We start from the raw sequence: 21,784 nt of genomic DNA, 5'->3' as shown, positions 1-21,784 counted from the left end.
CCTAAACCAACTTGACAAATTATGATAGAATCCGGTTTATTGCAACATCCTGATTAACGATGACCAGCTTCTAATTTGTCATAAGTACTCGCAAGCAACTAGGATATCTAGTTATGTCACTATTATAAACTTAATTTCTGCATTTGTATACATTAAAGGTCACGTTTCCATGCGGAACTTCTTACATGCATCTTCCTTATTCGGTTAAACAACCCAAGCGTATTGAGCAATTGCCTTATGAACTTCCATTTTTAAAAATTCTTGCTTTTATCATTTATTTACCGGTGTTTTTAAAGTGATTCTGAGAGATAAGTTAGAACGTGTTTGTAATGAAAAAACTAGCTGCCACTATATTGAGAATCAGAAATGGAATGCTGAGTATGACGTACATTACAGATCCTTATAAATCAAACAAATAAGTTTTGGTTCTCCTATCCTCAGTTCGATACATTTGAAAGTTTTGTACTATAGCTGAAGATGATGTTTGTTCTTTATATCGAAAACATAAATTGAAATTGAAAGATGTTTTTACTGTGGTATTCAAGTGTTAAAAAGTTGTTATTATATTTACCCAGATAAATTGGAATGGAAATAATCATACTAAAAAGGAGATTTTAGTAAAAAGGCTCTTCGGCAATTCGAGACAAAAAAACCTCAGCACAAACATTTATTTTTAATGGATACACAAATTTCCAATTAGCTTACAACATGATAAAGTTAGGAGTAAAATTGGAACAATATGTGGGTACTTCGTATATTTCCTCTATCAAATCTGAATCAATGAAACAAATTAGCAATTTTGATATTTGTCGAGCATACCTGAGAATTGGAGATCGTCGTTACGTCATTTGTTTTTCAATATGATCGAACTTGTTAAAGATAATTTAATATGTTGGGTGGTCAACAAACACCCATTAGATAATTTCAAACTTTAAATTCTTTTAGTTAAAATAATGAATATTTGCTTTTATCTATAGACTTATACAAAGATTCTTCTTCTTGAGGAGGTCAATACAGTCCTAAAATGGTCATGACCGTCCTGTTCTCTTAATGAAATATTACATAAAAAGTGCATTTTTAAATTTTTCTTTACACAATTTTATTCAGGGATCTTCTTAGAAATACCATTTATCACAGAGATTATAAAGGCAAAGGAGAAGATGACACAGATTTTTCCTGATATTGTTAATGTACAATACATTTTGTCTGAATTTAGAATTACTAATTATTTTCCTTTATTCAAGGTAGTAACACTCATATCAGCGTCCGTCTGATTTTTCTGACAGTTGTCGTTCTTCTTATAACACGATGTTCATCTTTGTGACCTGCGCTGGCAGAAGAATCCTTTGATGACTTTGATGAAAAAGCTGAGTTGTCGAAAGAGGCCTCGGCCATAGATATTGGAGCAGGTTTAACAAAATTGGATGTTGCTTCAAAATTCGATCCCTTTTGGTTGTTAAAAGCGAGGTTGTTTTCTATTTCTGCCTGTGCCATTAGATCTTTTGAGTTGAACTGGGGGTCCATATCGGGTGGCCCTAATAATGGACCATTCTGGGGGCCAAAGTCGAGACCGAGGCTTGGGTCAATATTAATATTTATGCTGTCTACATGATCAAACCCATTGCCTCCTCTGATAAGGTGATCACCGGCAGCAAAATTGGAATGGCTCATGGAAAAATCATTCGAAAATAGAGAATTGTCAGCTTGCATATTTGCACCAGAAACAAAACCACTATTCATGCCTAAATCAACTAAAGGATCGGGGCCCGGTCCAGGGCCAATGTCAACTGCAGGCCCGGGACCTCCTACTAATTGACCTGCTTTCTTGTCTGTGTTTATTCTCATAGCATTAACTCCGCCCCCTATTTCAGTAAATTCGTTTCGGATCATGTCGAGTTTATTGGAAGCAGCATTGGCCTCCTTAAAATCCATCAGAACATTTCCTTGGTCCCCCGGGATTGGGGATATAATTCCAATATTTGGAACATCTCCTCGTGTAGGGCCTGTTGAATATATGTATATATAAGTATTCTTTTTGTTAGCATACGGCGTAATGGTCGATTTTGATTAAATCTATCTTTTTTTTTTACCACACCTGTCAATAAATGATTCACTTTAAGTATTAAGATACTAGTGCCCAATTCGAAAACGTTTAATTCCAGAAAAAGTTATGAATCACGCAATCATTTCTGGAACCATCCTTATTTCTATTTAATCGTAAATAAATACGTAAATATACGTCTGTTTAAAAAGTAGTAATAAATGTCAATATATGATATACATACACCGGTACAGTGTACATGGGGGTCCGTTTTTATGTGATAAAGCCGTTGTGATATGATAAATATGAAATCTAAGGCATTTAAACAGTTAATTTTGCAAATTACTTCGATTGTCTTTACCTCTTTTATTCAACATTACATACAAAAACCATCAACATTTTTTGTTCATTATAGTTTCAAAATATAGATAAGTAAATAAGATTATACGCACCTTCCGGTGGTATTATCGGTCCTTGGTTTATTTCCGCTATCGGTTCCGGTGGAAGAATTGGTGGGGACACCGGTTCTGGGGGCATTACCGGGACAACCGGATGTGACGTCTGAATCTGTATCACTGGTTCAACATTATCAACTGTGACACAAAGTTGTATGCATTAAGGATAACGAATTAACGAGTATTGTTACGTATAAAAATGATGAAACGGATGCATAAAAATTAGATGGAAATGTTAATTGTTAAAGTTAATATATAGATACTGTTACAAGTATAGTGATTTCTACAACTACAAACTGTTACTATTAGTAACTGACACTAAAACAACGCTATCATTTTTTCACATGTTCAATTATTAATATTAAATTGGAATCATAAAAATGTAATATGCCTCACATTATGAAATCAAAAAGACTGTCGAAAGTTTTATCAAAAGACTTCAAAACTACAATGTAGTTTCCTTTTTTTATTACCAGGCTGTGGGGGCACACGTTGAAGCACGATTTCAATTCTATTAATTCTGATGGGCGTCTGATCAAGGCCTGTCGTTCTCGGCAAAATCTCTAAAACATGGGCAACACTCTGTAATATAGTTTATCTGAGGTCTTCCAGTGCAAAGTCGTAAACACTATTAGTTTCTACCAGTGCACCCCAAATTTGTGATGGTATCTTTCGGATATCATAATACATGAGCGTCTATTTCAATTGTCATAATAAAACATGCATTAATAATATGCATAAGATTATTTTATAGTGGTAATCAAAACTCGACAGATGGACGATGATATTAAACATTATGAGCTGCAATTTTTAACTTTTAACTTTAATAATTTTTTCTATCGTGAAATTGTAGTTTACTTTAAAAAAAATCATGGTTTATAAACTGTTGTAAGTCATATTTTTGTGGGAAAAGCTATCTCAGCCCCGATGGAAAATTTATTCCTTTTTAGAAAAATGTTTCCTCTAACAAAATTTAATAATTTAAATCTTAAATCTTATATATTTCCTCTAACAAAATTTAAAATTTAAATCTTATTACAGATTTACTAAACTCATGTGATAATTCTTATGTCTTGGTCATTCATAGCATTTATAGTATAAATTGGCTAAAATCTGACTAAGATTGGTTCAGAAATGAAGAGAATTCACCCAAATGCTTGAATTACAGAATTTTAAAGAAAAGCGTTGGACAAAAGAGAACATCCAAACGATCTAAGAGTCATTTTTACAAAATTTAGAACCAAATGAAACTTGAAAATGGAATAACGTAGAAAGTGGTTTTAGAAACTTTATTGTGTGCTAAAAACACATTGGGTGACAAATACCACAGTGTAATGGAATGCCAAGCAATTTCTTTGGTCTGCACAAAGTGAATGAGGAAAAATACTCAACAAATGTGAACACTTAGATACTGATCTATTGAAAAGGTTGTACACATTTGTTTTAAAAAAAATATTAGCTCGATTTATTTAAGTACTTCTACCCTTCCACACTTGATTTTGTATTTGTACATGATTTAACATTAAAATAAAATTCTAAAAAATACAGCTCATATTGCTTTTAAAAAATACTCCGTTTTAGATATTTCCAAAATAGTTTCATTCTACATGAACAAGAATAAATGGTGTATGACAGACGAGTAAAAAAAAACCCAGTTATTCATATCGGTTGAATATTAAGCTTACCAGCATTAACACTGCAATTTGTTGACCCTAATATTAGAATTAATTGCCTTACCTTTTTCCATTACTGGCACTAATGTTAAACGTTTTCTTTTTATAGTATGATAATTATTATTACACAGGCAACTATCTAACTATAAAAAAATATTTTAACGTTATGTTTCTGTGATCTGCATGTTAATTGAAATTAAAAAATAAGATCCTGCACAAGTTCCCCTAAGAAATTTTTTTTCAAGTTTCCAGTATTCTATTTTCACGAAGAGAATAGTAGCATAACGAATTCATATTATAAACTCGATCTGTACGTGGGAGGTGGGGCAACTTTTCTTTGTATAAATTAATGATGAATATTTATATTGAAGAACCATGCAAACCAAACTTAATATATGACATTTATTTAAATGCTAAAACCTTGTTAAATACTAGTACTGAGTACTGGTAGAATTATATAACTATTAGTAGCAAATACCTCTATTAACAATTAAAAGAAAGATTACAATTAGTCATGGTAGTGTACATTTGCATAATTAATGCCGTTGAGCTAGTTATTAATAATCAGTTAACAACTAAGCAATCGTCAAAAAACTTGTAAACTACATGTACCTGGAAAGATGGGCTGAGGCATAGGTGGTCTAAAGTCCTTTACAGGTTCTTGGCGATCTTTTTGTGGAACTGTTTAAAGATGTTTCATAAAAAAAATCATAAAAATAGCAGTTAAAGAACAGATTAAACCTAAAAAAAATATTTGTTATATTTAGAAATTAAATAATTGTGTTGCTAATGTCCACGATTTGGATTGTGATACTGATGAACTGTAAATGGTCAAATGCCCCGATTTCAAATTATTGTGGGTGATATTTTGTCCTTGATTCTTAAAAAATAGAATTTTACAGCAGTTTTTGTCAGCCTTTTAAATTAAAAGGCAAAAGGTTTAAGGGACGCCGGAATAATCTTTATTTCTTTCTTTTAATTGATTTGTTGTAGAAACTCCTAGCTAAGAAAATTACTAGGGAAAACAGTTCGCCATTTAAGTACATAAATTATATTTAAAACAATGTTAAAGTTTGGAATTGGTTACCTACAAATTAATGATTAATGAGGTTATTTGATACCGTAATATTACTTCATTAGAAATGGTTGTGAAAGCTTAAACTACCTGGTCGGATGGGCTGAGGCATTGGTGGTCTGAAGTCCTGTACAGGTTCTTGGCGATCTACTCTAGGTACTGTTAACAGGTATAACTCATTCATTACCAAAACAGTAGTGAACGCATAGAAAAAAAGTTGATTAAATCGTTAATGACGTTACACATGAAAACTTGATAAAATTGATAAAAAAAATTATCGATAACGGTTAAAAGATATTTTAAATTAATGAATTTTAAAGTTTTATCTGAACAAAACTTGCAGTGTTTCAGATTTTAATATAGAATTAGAAATCTAAATAATTTTATTATTATATACAAAATATTTTTAAGTCAAAGATAAATTGCAAATGAATCTAGAAAAATTTGCTGAATCCTACTCTAACTATTTATTCTTCCCATTTTTCAACTTTCCATTTATGATATTTTCTTTATGAAAAAGGGTGTAAACTTTTTAACATCAGTCCAATTCAGCTAATAAAATCGAAAAGAATGTATAATTTTGAAAATTTTCAAAGGTAACGATAGCATAAATTTTGTGTATTGCTAACCATATATTTTTTAAATTTTAGAATAGACAATACAACGAATTTTAAATTTAACCACCAGTAACTTATGTGATCTGAATGAATTTACTATAAAACTTGAGTTAGGAAAATTGTTCCATCTTCAATCTGTTTCCATGGCCACAGATATCCTTAGCAACCAACTATTTCCACCTTTCTACTTTTACATAATATGTCTTACTTAATATTTGTAATCGCATGCAATACACAGAAATTCGGTGATCTTGCAAACAGTGATCCTTTGATGACGGTTTTTCTATAGAGAATTGATATTAATAGACATAATATGATTGTGTTTTATCCATCTAAATTGATGATCCCCCCAAAAAAAATCATTCCTTTTACAAATACTTAAAAAGAGTCCGGTCTATTCTATTCTATTCTATTAAATTCTCTATAATATAAAAATATGTAAACGCATATATTTTGTTTTGTTTTGACTATTGAACGAAATACAAAGTTAAAAAAATGGATTTGTGTTAACAGTTGTAAAATATATTTACAAGCCCGGGAAAGGTTTTCCCAAATTCAAATAAAACTCAAAACTTTGAAAGGGTTTGAAAGAATGGAGACAAACGGTATAATATCAATATTTTAATCAAAATAGAAAACTTCTATAACGTTCATCGTTAAAAGTCCACTCAGATATCTTTTAATGGAATTCATTGTAGTTTAAAGGTTGCCTAAACAATCCAAAACAATAAAATCATGAGATTAAATCTACATGTATGTGAAAAATTATGAACAAATAGGTTTTGCAAAACATTAACTATACTATGCCTGTACGTAAAATCTAGCACTCACTGACATATTCTAATTTTGTATTACCTACCTATATTAAATCTACTCTCAAATGTTCTTGAATCAAATTGAAAGTTATCTCTAAAGAAGTTGTTCTGTCGTTGGACAACAGGTCGTGGGACCTCGGTCCGCCATATTTGCGGGGGTGGGATTTGTGGTTGTGGAGGAGAGGGGGGTAATGGAAGTCGTATTCTCTCAAAACTGTGGATATGCTGAACACTCGGTTCGGGGCGGAAATCTTTGGTCCTATCGATATTTACAACGAATGTTCCGCCATATACTGAAATAGAAAATAAGTGGAAAATAAATGGAATAGAAGCATCAGCTGGTATTAATCGCATTTTATATTTTAAAAAATTGAGTTTGAAACATTGGCAGACTTCCACTTCTAATTACTAACAGAAATGTCACCGCTTCGTTTCTTGAATTATTTTACATAATATGTCTTACTCATGTGTAATCTATGCAATATACAAAAAATAAATCCACCATAAAGTCAACTTTTGTTGCGCGACTACAGAAATAACCCATAATCAGGGAATCTATTACGAACAATTGAACGCAAAGTTTGTCTATTTTGAAATCGCGGTCTTCTATCTTATCCGAGCATGCTCCGATCACGTATTTTAGATTACTATTAAGAAAAACTGTAATTATAAAAACTGAAGACTTAAACATTTCCAGGATGGCTTTGCCCTTGTATTAAAAAACCCCAATAAGAAAAGAACAAATCTGTAGTGGAGAGAAAGTACCTGGTTTTCCGACTTTTTCAACTGGTTTGAGTGTTTCCGGTTTTTCTATGATTGATTTAACCGGCACTGGTTCCGGTTTGACATTAGGTTCCACAGGAATCACAGTCTTGATTGGAGCGGGTCTAATTAGGTTGGTTGCGACAGGGAAAACAGGAGCAGGCATGATGGGTGGATGCCCCCCGAAGAATGGAAAGCCTGGACCTTTGTTCGGATAAAAGACCCTGGTGAATCCATTGGGAAACCTCACTGTCGTCTGGACGTGGATAGGATCCAGTTTAGTGACCGTTGTTTGTGGGAAAGGAATAAATGGAGGCTGAACAAATCCAACTGGAGCATACCCCGCTGTACAGAAGAACAATAGAATGTTAATTTTTTTTTAATGTACAAAGATATTCATTTTCACTACTTTAAATAATACTACTTTAATTTATTTTTAAGTGGATTTCTCCCCATCAATTTTTGGCTCAGTTATGTTTTACTCAATTGTTAGTGAAAAAAATACTAAGGTTAACTCGCTTATTTTCTTTCTGCAATTTTTTGAACATGTATACCTCCATATTCCTCAATCAACCTCACCTGTAAAAACTGTCATTAATAATTTTTTTCTTCCGGAAATTACTAAGTGAATTAGCTTGTTTGTTTTTATTGATAGAAGTCTTTATTTTTCAGAAAGATTCCTGTAATATAACTAATACTTTTGGTAAAAACTGTATACACAAATATATGTATTAGTACAACAATACATGTACACTTAAAATTGTTTGAGATATAAAATAATATGTGATCAAAACATTTTAATCATGCAGACTACTTATTGCTCTGCTACTAATACAATATCATTTACATTCAGTCTGTACAATAATACTGTAATTTTACACATATTACGCGTACACCATATAATTGAAAAACTACTAAAAACTACCGCAAAAGCATGGACTTTTTTGTTCTATCCGAATGGCTGATTGTTAATTAATAACCGATTCTAGGCATTTCTATCTAAGTAAACCTACTGTAGGAAAACATGTCACATACGATAAGGATTTTTTCTCTTTCTTACACCTTTTCCATAACCAAGTACTGAAAGAAAGAAAAACGGAAATTTTCTTTAAAAGCACAGAGTAGCTGATATTACCTAGCTGATTTTTTTCCTTACATTTCTGCATATGATGTTCCTTACATACATGTACATATGGTGTTCCTGGTCAAACCCAGCCACAGGCACTTAACATTGTATATTTTTCTTATTATAAAAAATACATACCGTCTACCTAATAATACAGACTTGTGTATTATAAGTGAATGGGAATATATTTTTTGATTTACTATGAGAAAAATAAATATTACGTCATGTGTCTGTGAACCCAACCCCTCGTAAGGATTACAAAAACGAATTATAACGAGGATCAACATGACCATTTACTTGTCTATTTTTTTCTTCATATATCAATGTTTACATCTATTTAATGTTCTACCTTTGACGAATCTTATTAGTTTCAAGAAGATGAACACTGAGTAGGAGAAAATTCGGGTGACGATGAATGTGCCCCCCCCCCCCCTTTCTGAAAATTCACGGTAGTTTTTTTTTTTTTTTTTTTTTTTTTTTTTTGTTCTTTGATAGGACAAAATCGATCAAATCGAGCAAATGGCATTGCAATATATCGCAAAAGAGGCCTGAAATAAATATCGTGGGAAAATCATTACAAGTCTAGTTCCCCTCACCTCAAAAAGTGTGACCTGTATGTACCGTGAAAATGGGCTTTCGGCAAATGAAGAAGTTTGTTTAATAACTATTTTTGGAGGTGGCGTTTTTTTAATGACGAAAAGGCTTACGTCGCACATCTAAAATATAATTACACGTTTTATAAATCCAACCAAAAATAACCAAATATCTTTATTAAGAATCGAGCCTTTATTTTTTAAAATGGATAGGTGTTTTTATCATACGTCACACGTGTACCAATAAAACAGCAGACAACGCGGACGTTTTTTTTTATATTGCACAAAGGATTTAAATATATGAAAATTTCACACATTTTATAAAAACATCCTTCTACGTACGAGGTATTCAGAGTGATGGGAAATTAAATGTAATTTAAAAATATATAGCAATTGTATATTTTTCCTTTAAGAATTGTAATTTTAAATAAGCTTAAACCAGGGTTTAAATTTTAATCATTTAAGAATTTTTTTTATCTAAACCCGCGCCCAAAAACGTAAAAAAATATGTTAATATTTTCTTCCATATACCTAGTAAAAAAATGAAACTTAGGAAGGAAATGTAGAAAGGAATGACATATAATTTTTTTGTTCTAAGAAACAGGAATTTTAAGAGTATTGTAAATAAAAAATGAATTGAAGTCTACGACATATGCATTTGGTTCCATTTATGTTTAGTTTTTTTTTTTTCATAACATTAATTATTTTTTACCATACACTCAACTAGATCAGAGTTCAACTAATTTTACCCGAAGAGCATAATCATGATACAATTAACTATACAAATTGATAACTATATCTGAACAATTCAGGCAGTTCATATTGTTGTTATTTTATAAGTGATAAATTTGTGGGTTTTTTTCTTTGGAAAGACGAATTTTGTATAAAATCATTATGCAATTCAATGCATCGTTTTGATTCAGCTATGAGACATGTCTCTTTTTTCTACAAAATCAGCGCTTTATCTGTAATATCTGGTTTGACAGTCCTGAATAATTACTCTTGTGGTGAAATTGAATACAGCCACCAACGAATTTGTTAATCTAATGGCCAAACGTTATACTTGATGCACGATTCAAAGTTTGATCAGCAATCAGTATTGACATCTCAAGTCATAAAACGGGCACTGTGCCGTCAGAGCCGTTCCGCCTCAACGACTCTTCGTTACAGATTTATGTCCAATATTGTACGAAAATAATCACCCTCGTATGGCTGATTCCTGATAAATATTGCCAAATCAAATCATATGGCGATGATGATTTATGCACGAGGAAGATAAATCAAAAGGCAGCACATTCCCCCACTGAATACTCCAGCTAAATTCCCGTCTAAATATTCAGTCGAATTGACGAAAAAAAATCCACTCCATCAAGAGAACTACACGTTACGTAGTTGTTTTAGTGACTATAACCAGATGTTTAAAAAAAAACCAAAAAACGTTGTCCGGAAATTGAGTATAACTATTTTTGTTTAAAAAAAAGAGACAAAAGCTGGTTCATGAAACATACGTATTTGTCAATTTGTTTCTTAAAAAAATGTATTTTAAAATTTAAATCAAAATATATCTTTAAAGCCAACAACAAAATAGCATACAATTTTGATATCCTCTCTTAATAAATCATGTGTATATACTGAAAAAAAAAATATGGAAATCGCATATATTATTATATTATATCGTTTTTGCCTAACTCTTTACAATACAGTGTATATTTAAATTATAAAACAGTTTGGAATTAAATGTATCATATACTTTACCATTAGTGAATCCCAGAAACAACAACACTAAAGGCACTACGGCCCTCATCCTGAGAGAGTTCTGCCGAGTGGTACCGCTTACCAACAGAGTAACCACCAAAGGGGCACCGTTAATGTATTGTCAGGACAACGCAGAGCGTGAATGTCATCTACAGCGGTGTCAGATTTATAGGAGCGCGGTCAGTTAATCATCCACTCACTTATTCATACTTATATGCTGAACGTATAACATACTCTTAGTGTTCCATATCCAATTTTCGTGATAGAATAAAATCTCAATGATTTCCGTAACGGTTTTCAAACTGTCAAATTTCTTAAAATGGGTTTTATATAGACTGGTCAACAACCTGTTAATTTGGAGTAATACAGGGTTTTCCCTTTGTCCCCCTTTTCTTTATGCTTATTTGATAACTCATTGTAAAGCTTTTCGTATAACATAAAGAGGAACCATACACATATCATCGATTCGATATTTCTCTTGTTTTATACGCTTTTTTCTTTATTTTTTACTTTGACGTCTCTTGGTACTAATAACCACAAATCGTTGTCTACACATGCGGTTTTCTCAAACCGTGGAGAAGAACAGACTATCATAATAATAATGTAGTTTAAACATGACAGACGAACTAAGCTTAAATGGGGAAAAAGATCAGAAATGTACAAACGAATGAACTCTAAATAAAGTTCATTCTTAAAGATTACTTTATTACCCATGTTTTGTTATGGTGTGGCTTTTAAACAGTAAGGCAACATAAAACTTCATCAATACGAGTTTTTAAATAGAGCTATGAATTACCGATTAAACGTCTTTTCCAGCAATGAAAAAGAGTAATTAGAAGGTTATCATACAGTAACACAACAGTATGTGCACCAATTAACAGATTTTTGCGTTTCCTACGGAAGAATTATAAACATCCGCATTTTATTGATAATGATAGATCTGTGTGCTACTGCACCTAGTATGGCTGTGCACCAGCGGTTTGTTTCTAACCGTATGACACAGTAATAACAAATCAAACCAATTCAATTTTTTTTCAAAGAACATGAAAACCACAAGTAGTAAAAGAAAGTCATGTATTAAAAATAATTGCACGTACTGTAATCCATGTAATCAAAATATGGGGGATAAATATGTAATAAATGTATCTAAACACACGAAACTTGTCATACGAAAATAAAGTTTTTGCTTCTAAAAAGAATCAAACATGCAAGGTTGATTTTGGAATCTCCTTTCACTAATACATGTAGAACAGAATATCTAATCAAATACAAGTACATTAAAAGATACCTATTAAATAAATATAACAAACACATGTTAAAAGTTTTCATTATTTTTGTTTTAATTTTTCTTGTACTAGTATTATGCTTTAGACACTCAAAATTGTAGCTGACACTTGGTAATTCAGGCTGACATTTGGTAACAAATGATTCATTTCCTATTAAAAAACTTCATAAATTCTACATATCATTTCCTTATTGTTTATGCAGGTTTTAAAAACATCTAAATCGCTGTATGCTCAAGAAGTCAACACATATTGTGTGCAATATTCCATGTGTCATTATCATGTATCGTTAACTTAAGCTGGTAGATAACTCATACAATGTAAATCTATCTACAGCAATGCAAAGTTCTGTCTCTATGAGCTAAGTACAAAAGTAACAATCAGTATATCCACTACCAATTCCATTGTATGTGGAGAGAGAGAGAGAGAGCATGCATTAGCATTTAAACAAACAAAACAAACTAGAATTGTCTTGGAAAGACTAATATTTCACACATGGAATATTTAGGACAGGCAATATATCAATGATAAGACCTTGGTGAATAACATCAGATAAGTGTTATGGCATTCCTTAAGGTCACAGGCAACATCTGTTCAAAGTTTAAGCCTCTGATATTTCTTTTTGTTAAATTTATGGCCAAGAAATGAATGTTGAATGGACACATGGTTAGAAACATGAACAGATGAAAGATGGAAAAATCTATTCTAATAAACCCACCAACATTGTTTGATGGCTGTATCATAAAGTCTGTCTTCTATATCTAACAATCAAAAATAAAACATTTATATTTTTAACAATTTCATAATGTTTTGGTACCTGCCAACAGCTAATAGATAAAAAGAACACAAAAACAATATGAGCCGGCATCAGAAGCATGTGTTGCTGACACCTGTAATCTACTACAGACAATGCTGGAGATCAGGACTGGTACAGAGACAGGTCATTGTAGGAGAGAGACATGGGGGACTGTAGTCCTAGCTCCTGTTCCAGGGCCTCCATGTCAATGTTGAGGGACCCGGTGACCTCCATCCAGTCGGTCAGCAGGGAGGAGGAGAGGGGTGACTGCTGTTGGGGCAGGCTGAAATAGAGGAAGATGTGACAGGTATTGACAGCTGCTGAAACAGAGGCACCACAGGTTCATTTCTTTCGAAAATTTTATGTAGAGACTGGTTTGGATATTTTGTGTTGAAATCCATGATAAAAATATTTGCATAGGTAAAATTTTTAAAATATGAAAATACATGCAGTTATATATGATATTGTAGCATGTAAGAGTATACAAAATAGCCCATACATGAATGAATGTCTAATAAAATTCTTTCTACTTATTTATTTACATGAATGCATCTGAATAATTTATCCGTACATATAAAGTTTTCAAGATTTATTTCAAATGTTTCAGTTATACTTGTACATGATCAAACGTTTTTTACCTGGAACTGTCATCCATCAAAGAATCTAGATCCATGCCCACACCATAACCAGCACCTGTTCCCCTTGGAGTCAAGGGCAACATTGGGTGAAAATTGTCTCCAACTTGAGTACTTGAAAATTGCTCTGCTAAAACCGATATCTGATCCTGCGCTAGCTGACTTGTATCAATTGTGACTCTTGGATAAGAATTTGGTTGTCTTGGTTGTGTTTGGTATCGTGCATCAAAGAAAGACTGCGGGTTGGGAGACGCACCAGTTGCTTGCACATTTCGCGTAAAAGGGATGGCTGCAATATTTCCAAATTGTGGTGGAGTTGAATATTCTTGAGGCGTCTGTGAGATCACATTTGACATTGCATTTTCGGTCTGGAAAGGTGAAGAAAATGACTGGGTCTGGCCACTAGTTAGAGCAAAAGGATTTGTAGCACTGACATCAAACTGTGGGTTCATCTGTTGAGCAATTCCAACTGGCTGCGAAGGGAGTTGGTGACTTGGTAAAACACTGGCATCTGAAAAGTTGGTCATCCTAGGATTTTGAGCATCACAACTTGAATTGGAGTCTTGGTTATAAGGATCAGGTGAGCCATGAGACTGATAGCTTTCTGGGGAGCTATTGTTGCTGTAGTCTCTTTGAGGTGAATCTTGAGTAGAAAACCCGGACTGGTGAAAGTCTTGAAAACTTGAGGATGCCTCTGATCTATTCAATCCCATATCAGCTGTGCTGGCTGTCTGTGAAGGACTAGAACTAACAACAGTATTAGACAAATCTTGAAAATTAGGATTTAGTCCCATCATTTTCATTCCATCCATGTTGATTGTTGAAAGACTAGAATTTGAAGTTACTGCTTCATTTGTTGCTGCAGTCTGAGGAACAGTGGTAACGGTGGTATCTTTTGACAGTGAATTCCTTGCTTGCAATTTCTGTTGTAGCATATGCATTGTGTCAACATTGATTAAAGATTTCCCAGAACTGTTTGACTGTTGACTGGAATTTCCTGTGGCCTCCGAGGCTTGGAATGACTTGAGTTGTGAGGGATTTTGAATCCCCTGGGTTGCCTGTGGCACAGAGTTGCTCTGTGCTGAGCTAGCACTTGGACCAGGACTGGTCTGCAGTGAATTTGTTTCTCCTTTTGGAGCCAAAGGTGGGTTGACTTTCTGCATTTTGGCCCACCTCTGAAGAAGTTCCCTATCTTCATCAGTTAAAAGTTGATCTGGCTTTTGCTCTGTTGGGACAAATAAACATCACTATGAGGAAAGAACCAAAGAGATTCAACTATTAAAATGGAATAAAAAATGAACCAAAAACAGAAATATAAAAAATCTTGTGACACAGATACATGTATCTACCTATATGTTAACATTTTGTATGCATAATTTTAACTCATAGAAACAAGGTTGAATCAGTTCACACTTTTTATAAACAGCTTTGCGGTAAACTGCTCAAACCTTCATGTACTGCAGTTAATGACTGCATACTTTCAGTAGCTATCACATTAGTTCCTAACATATTCCTAAACTTGTAAACTTTTGAACTGAATTAGCTTGGCAATTGTTATGGTTACTGTTATAATAATACAATACACATAAAACAATTTGTAACTACTATTACATGCATTCATTTTTCATCACACTAAGTTCTTGGTTAAAAAAAAATGTTTGTACCTTTCTTCTCTTTTTTCTTCATTCTCTCCAATGCCTTTTCCTTCTTTTTGCGCCTCTTTTCCTCTCTCTCTTTCTGTCGCTGGGCTGCAGTGACTGGTTTAGGTTTATCATCAACTTCAGTTGATGAATCTTGCCAAAAAAATATACAAAACAAAAAAATAAAAAAAATCCAGAATGCATTTCACATTTACATACCCATTCACAACCTATTAATATTGTCTCATACTGTGGAATCATTAGAATTCAAGGCGGCTCAATTGTGATGGTATTCATGGGTAGCCCTCCGACATAAAGGACTATATATGGTATGGGCCCCTAAAAGGAATATCATTATTTTACTGTAATTCTTTGTTTTCTTTGTACAGATATATATGTGATGTTTAAACTTAATGTTCATTTTGATTCAAGTGCCCACAATTTAGAAATACGGCATTGTAAAGACAACCTTTTCCCGCCATTTTTGCATTTTAGCATAAAAAAGCTTGTTTTTAAGCAGTTTTTCTTTCAGGAAACATAGAGCGCATGCTTGAACAACAAAATAATTTAATCAGAGATGTATCTAGCCAAGTCTAATAAGTCCTGGTTCAAGCATGTGCTCTATATTTCCCATTCGTAAAAAGATAAGAAAAATGTCAATTTTCGACTAATTTGATTGAATTATAGTAAAAGCGTCACTTCTGACGTCTTATACTGCAAGTGAGTGCAAATAAATCAAACAAATATGTGAAAAAATATATTTTATATCAACTCTTCAAAATTATAACATAACATTTTATTGTACCCGAAACACTTTAAAAAATGGTGAATTATGGGGGCCAAATTTAACTCTTATCATATATAGTTGTTTATATCCTCGGTGAAAACAAATTTAGAAAGAGTTATCCACGAAATTACATCCCCAAGAATACCAGTAAGCAAAAAACCCACAATCCACGAAAAATTGCCCCCCCCCCCCCCCCCCCTCCCCACAAATTTAAACGATTCCACAGTATTTCTCATTAATATTTACAAGTAAGCAAGATAAAACCTATTACCACTTCTTTTCCTGAAATTTGAATTGAGTAGAGCTGCTTTAATGAGAGCCTTTGTATCTGAGGAGATTGTCTTTGTCTCATGATGCTCCTCCTTTGAACCTTGCTCCAATTTTTTGGACTCCTGATCACTGCCTTCCTGTTCGTCTGCTTTGACCTGGGACTTGGCACTGAACATTTCAACATCAGCTGCAGATACTTCTATCTGCTTGGTATCCACTGCAACACCAGCTGGCTTGATGTCTGGTTTCAAAAAGTCCCCTTTAATTTCACTGGGTGGGAATAGCTGAATGTCTTTGAAATCCTTGGTCAGTCCTGGTGTAGATACTTCTTGCTTTGGGTCTGTCTTCTTATCCGCTGGATCTTTTGGGACAGGTTTCAAACATGCACTAAAACTCAGCGACGGGGCTCTTGGCTTATGGTAGCCCATTATCTCTTTATAGATTTGCTCTCTTAGAACTTCCGTGGTCAATTTCTAAAAAAAAGTTGTTGACTATAGATTAACCATTACCGGTATATCCCAGAAGTAGAATTTCTTGTTTAAACTTAATAAGACTACATGCTTTAGTGTTGCTACCATGAAAAAACATCTGTATCAAATATATGTCATAAAGACAATATAAACATAACAAACCTGTTTTTCAAAGTCAAAGTTAAAGGTAGGAACACAGATGGGTTCATCGTCTGGATCATGGTACTTGTTGAGATATGGGTGGCTGAGTGCATCAGTAACCGAGACTCTTTTCCTTGGGTCCAAGATAAGCATCTTACTCAAAAGACTCAGCGCTTTCTTGCTAGCTTTGGGAAACAGCGATGACCAGGCTAATGGCTCCTTGTTCCCAAGTTCTGGAAAGATAATTGCATGAATGAGATAGTTTAATGGAAATTTCAGCTGTCCCCTTTTTTAACATAAAATAATAAATGAGAGATGTCTGCTGGTCATATAATAGTTATGAAAAGTTTATGGTTGTTTTAGAATATTCTTTTCATTGTCCCACCACAAGGCTTTAACCTGACCCATAAGTCAACTCATAGATGCTCAAAACTTTAGTACAGAGTATATGTTTCCTTGTTTGGTTTAAATGTGCACTAAATTTTCCTTAAAATTTTCATGAGTAGCAAAGAATATCTTGAAAGAATAATTGTAATTTGATTGCATGTTCTAGCATTAGAACTCATAGTCTTTAAAATCTCTACCTTCTAATTAATGACTATGGTTAGCATGTGCAACTTACGTATAATGAATTTTTTGATGAGGTCAGACTGGCAGAGATCTAACAAATCCTGTTCAGGAGATCCAAGTACTCCGATGATCAATTTAAGCTGATTAATGTAGTCTTTGCCTGTTAATTGAAAACCATTAAAAACTAATTTTAAAAATCATATGAATTCAAAATACACAAACTGATAAAGTTCTGTCGTTATCATTCAAACTCATAAAACATTAATTGATAAAGGGAAGATGGGGATTGAAAAAATGGGTCCTTCAAACATTTAAACAAAGCTGGTGACAGTTTTCTGTATTGTCATGTATTTGGCAATTTGTGTCAGGCATCATTACCTGGGAATAAATGCTTCCTTCCCAGCATTTCCGCAAATATACAGCCTACTGACCACATGTCAACTGCTGTACCATACTCAATTAAGGCAAACATAATTTCTGGAGCCCTATACCATCTTGTGGCCACATATTGAGTCATGAAGGCATTCTGTTCTTCTGAAGACATGTTTACCCCTCGTGCCATTCCTACAAAATAATGTTTACAAATATGAATAGCCTTGATTTTTGGACTTTAGTGGTTTCCTGCTACACATACATTTTTACATGCATTTAATATTTAATACTTACTACATATTGTAGCAAAGTTTGACAAATCCATAAAAATGGATAGGAGGAAGTAAACTATTGATCATTAATGAGTACAAGTATGTACAAATGCCATGCAAACATTAAATAAAACTTTTCTACATACCAAAATCCCCTATCCTGAGCTGACAGTCCTCATTTACCAGTAAGTTGCTTGGCTTCAGATCTCGGTGGATGACATTGGCTGAGTGAATGTATTTTAGTCCCCTCAGCAACTGGTATAAGAAGTATCGGACATGTTCCTCAGTCAGCTCTTGTTTGGAGTATATAATCTTATGAAGATCACTTTCCATTAAATCAAACACAACATACACATCTCTGAATTTGTCAATGGTTTCTTTAGGTTTTAAAATGTCTCTAATGGAAATAATGTTATCGTGTTTGAAATGTTTTAAAATTTTTATTTCTCTGTATGTTCTGGTAGCTATTCTTTTGTCATCAAAGATATAGGGAATCTTTTTAATGGCCACTCGATCTTTGCTTTTCCCATGGACGGCAGAGCAAACAACTCCGTATGCACCAATCCCAATATTGTCTAAAGGAATGTAGTCTGTTCCACTTAAATCAAACTTAACTTCATACGCTTTCATCATCAAGCTTTTCCTCATGTCTTCTTTAGACATGTTGGATCTAAATCCTAATATTTTCTCCTTTTCCATGTTGGGCTTCTAAATCAAGTCTGTAACAGAAATGTTGAGAAATAACTTGAGCATCAAATCATTTAATCAGACTTAAAATTGTTGGTTTTTATTTAGTTGGAAAGGGTTTTAAAATCATGTGTTTAACTACCAGATTACCAAAACCCAACTGCGATTACCACATAAAAGTGACAACATTTCGATTAAGAATAAGTAAAAGAAACAGTTGATAATGCAATTCAATTGCATCTAGCTGGAGTAATCACCAATACATAGAGAAATTTGCATGCATACTACCCTCACCCTGCAAGTAATAATTTGTCCCTTATCACTGTGTCCCTTATAATTAATCATTATCAGATTATCTTAACAAACAACTTCAAATATGGAAAGAGGATGAAATAGTGGGTCACATACACACGCTTAAAGCACCAGTTTACTACAGTCTGATAAAACAACGGTCAGGCAAAATAATTTTATAGATGGAGAAATGTTCTAAATTTAGATAAAGTATATTTAGATTATGTGTCATCTGCTTGTTAACGAGTGAAAAAGTTCTACGTTTCGATGAGAATTCTCATAATTTATCTTTACATTCTAAAAATTGAATTTGATAATAAGTTTGACAAGGAAAAAACAATATTTTTACCAGCAACTTCAGCAAGCTAATGAAGCTGCTTTTTTGAAGGTAGTTGGTTGTCATTTTTGTAGATAGTTCATGTTCGAAACTATTCGGATAGGCAAAATTAGTTAACTAGTACTTATAATGGGTCTTGGTCTGTAATTTCAAGTATCGATATAAGAATAAGATCCGTGAAAACACTCAAGATAATTATTCTTTTTTTTTCTTTTCTGTGTCAGGGACTGGTGATTTAAAAAATGTATTTGGATGGTTGTGGCAATTTATAGACTCAGGCCCGAGGGACATAAATACTAGATATACGTCCCTGATAGACTACTGATTGGTACATATATGTACATCTCCTCTGTATAATTTAAAGACATACATGTATAGGAAAACATTAATGATTTAAAGCTAAAATACACGGATTTTTAATTTACTAAATGATCATAGTTTTAATCATGGTAATTTAAAACTTAACAGATCTTACATGGCTAGATGAGTTGTACGTATGAAGTTGATTAATTAACATAAGTTTTTTATGAATGCAACAGTAACATGATTTTTCAGAGATAGGGTTAAATAAATCAAGATGTACAGTTTTGATCATATGTACATGTATGTATTTCATTTGTTATTCGGACTCTTCACGATCATATTCGCTCTAATCAATCAAACTTGCATGGGTACTTTCCTACCAAAAGGGCTAAACCTCTTCCTACATGTGACATTTTAAATACGCTAGAAAAATTTGATTACCTGGTCGGTTTGATTCAGTGTATTCTTTCAACTTGATCATGTATGTATACATTTTGCATATGCGGAACACTATTTTGGATAGATTACATTACACAACTTTTAGCGCATTTAAGATATAGGAAGAGGTAGTCTTTTAGCCAGGGAAGTACTCGAGTGTCTTTCGAAATATTGATTAGAGCAAATATTATCGTGACGTTTTCGATAAAGAAACCCAAAGCGATTGTTATTTGATTATTCTTACTTCCCAGTGTCTTTTTAAAACGTATTTTCCATTGTATACTGAGAAAGGGTGACTAAAATTAAGGCAGGGAAATCAATTCATCTGACCTTTCCGCGTAGAGATACTATGAACCAATAAAATAACGCACAAGGAAAAAAAATATAAATAGATGAATATCCATGAGTATATATATAAATTGTTAGATAGTGTACAATGGTTTGAAACTAGAAGAAAAAACGATGTTGAGAATTTGCGTAAGTTTAATTGTCTAACGCTGGGTGCATTTATTAAGAATGAAATTTTTGCTAATTCTTAGTAATATTATAAATGAGTGTGCGCCATTACAAAAATAACCCTGTAAGACTTGATAAAAAGTAACGGTAATGGCTCGACAGTATTTAGAACTCGGTAAATAAATTTTGAGTTTAGATTTATAGAATATCTAGTATGTTTATAAACTTTTTTTTTTTTTTAGATTATTTGTGTTTTCTCTAACATAGTCGGAATTAATAGCTTTAGATTGCTTTAAGTTCTTAATCCAAGTACATAAGGTATATAATATGTATAATTTTTTTTTATATTTTTCAGATTCTGGTACACATGTTTATTTTCCTGATACCTTGCGACGCAATGTATATAACTAGTTCTTGCAAGGAGATTTCAAACTGGAAAATAAAACAACAACTTGGATATAATCCACGAGAATCGGACATGTCCTTCCACATTATTCCACAGTTTAAAAAGATGCAGCGGAGCTCCATCAGTGACAAATCACACGAGCAATTTACCAGACTGTTTGGCAACAGCACGTGCCCTTCCGAGTTGAACACCAGTGCGTTTTCCGTGATGTTCCGGTCCAGCTGTCCATGGTACATCGAACTCTCCGTGGATAAGACAAGAATCCCCGTAACAATGGCGAAAGCACGATGCAGGTGTAAGGACTGTCAGACGAAGACCCGCCCACATCCGGACTTCTCCTGTGCAGCAGTGAAGACTTACCGGAGAGTGTTGAGGGAAATTCCGAATCAATGTGACAATGAAGGTTTTAAGATGTACACCTCGGATGTTGAAGAAGTGCCCGTAGCATGCACTTGTGTGGCAACAAGAACACGGATTTAATTTTTAAAAATTTTGAAAGAGGCTTAGACCATGCTTCGACAGATCAACTATAGCTAAATAATAATAATAATTTTTTTTTAACGTTTTTTTGTTGTTGTAAATCTTTTAAAACTTTACTGAATACAAATTCTTTATATATCCGTAAATCGTAACTTCATTGGCGTGATAATGTTTTGCTACATTATTTAATAAAACATGAGATAATGAATTTTTTTTAGTTTTGAAAACAAATGTGTTT

General features: G+C 33.2%; 3 protein-coding genes across 6 annotated transcripts; 1 reads left to right on the top strand and 2 right to left on the bottom strand.

Moving 5' to 3' along the window:
* Nucleotides 1-659: 659 nt before the first annotated feature.
* On the bottom strand, nucleotides 660-11,055 carry LOC128188695 (serine/threonine-protein kinase WNK2-like). Of its 4 annotated transcripts, XM_052859910.1 has the most exons (9): nucleotides 10,913-11,009; nucleotides 8,474-8,518; nucleotides 7,442-7,783; nucleotides 6,721-6,969; nucleotides 5,335-5,403; nucleotides 4,782-4,850; nucleotides 2,970-3,059; nucleotides 2,494-2,634; nucleotides 660-2,003 (listed from the first exon to the last, which is right to left on the bottom strand). In XM_052859910.1, the coding sequence occupies exons 1-9, from the start codon at nucleotides 10,959-10,961 to the stop codon at nucleotides 1,255-1,257; spliced, it is 1,803 nt and encodes a 600-aa protein (XP_052715870.1). In that variant the 5' UTR covers nucleotides 10,962-11,009; the 3' UTR covers nucleotides 660-1,254. The 4 variants fall into 4 exon arrangements, with proteins under 4 accessions (XP_052715870.1, XP_052715867.1, XP_052715868.1 ...); XM_052859907.1 differs by lacking the exon at nucleotides 2,970-3,059 and having other exon boundaries at nucleotides 10,913-11,008; XM_052859908.1 differs by lacking the exons at nucleotides 2,970-3,059; nucleotides 8,474-8,518 and having other exon boundaries at nucleotides 10,913-11,055.
* A 917-nt stretch (nucleotides 11,056-11,972) lies between these two features.
* LOC128189613 (mitogen-activated protein kinase 7-like) lies at nucleotides 11,973-19,562 on the bottom strand. Its single transcript, XM_052861281.1, has 9 exons — nucleotides 19,476-19,562; nucleotides 18,295-18,867; nucleotides 17,883-18,068; nucleotides 17,557-17,664; nucleotides 16,956-17,167; nucleotides 16,325-16,796; nucleotides 15,291-15,419; nucleotides 13,630-14,851; nucleotides 11,973-13,274 (listed from the first exon to the last, which is right to left on the bottom strand). The coding sequence occupies exons 2-9, from the start codon at nucleotides 18,845-18,847 to the stop codon at nucleotides 13,115-13,117; spliced, it is 3,042 nt and encodes a 1,013-aa protein (XP_052717241.1). The 5' UTR covers nucleotides 18,848-18,867; nucleotides 19,476-19,562; the 3' UTR covers nucleotides 11,973-13,114.
* Nucleotides 19,563-20,639: 1,077 nt separating this feature from the next.
* On the top strand, nucleotides 20,640-21,761 carry LOC128190007 (interleukin 17-like protein). Its single transcript, XM_052861860.1, has 2 exons — nucleotides 20,640-20,681; nucleotides 21,016-21,761. Exons 1-2 carry the CDS (start codon nucleotides 20,667-20,669, stop codon nucleotides 21,544-21,546), a joined length of 546 nt encoding a protein of 181 aa, XP_052717820.1. The 5' UTR covers nucleotides 20,640-20,666; the 3' UTR covers nucleotides 21,547-21,761.
* Nucleotides 21,762-21,784: the final 23 nt, after the last annotated feature.

This window comes from Crassostrea angulata, chromosome 6, assembly GCF_025612915.1.
Source record: "Crassostrea angulata isolate pt1a10 chromosome 6, ASM2561291v2, whole genome shotgun sequence".
Lineage (NCBI taxonomy): Eukaryota > Metazoa > Mollusca > Bivalvia > Ostreida > Ostreidae > Magallana > Magallana angulata.
Note: the sequence above shows the minus strand (reverse complement) of the source record. Positions and strands in the feature narration are given on the sequence as shown.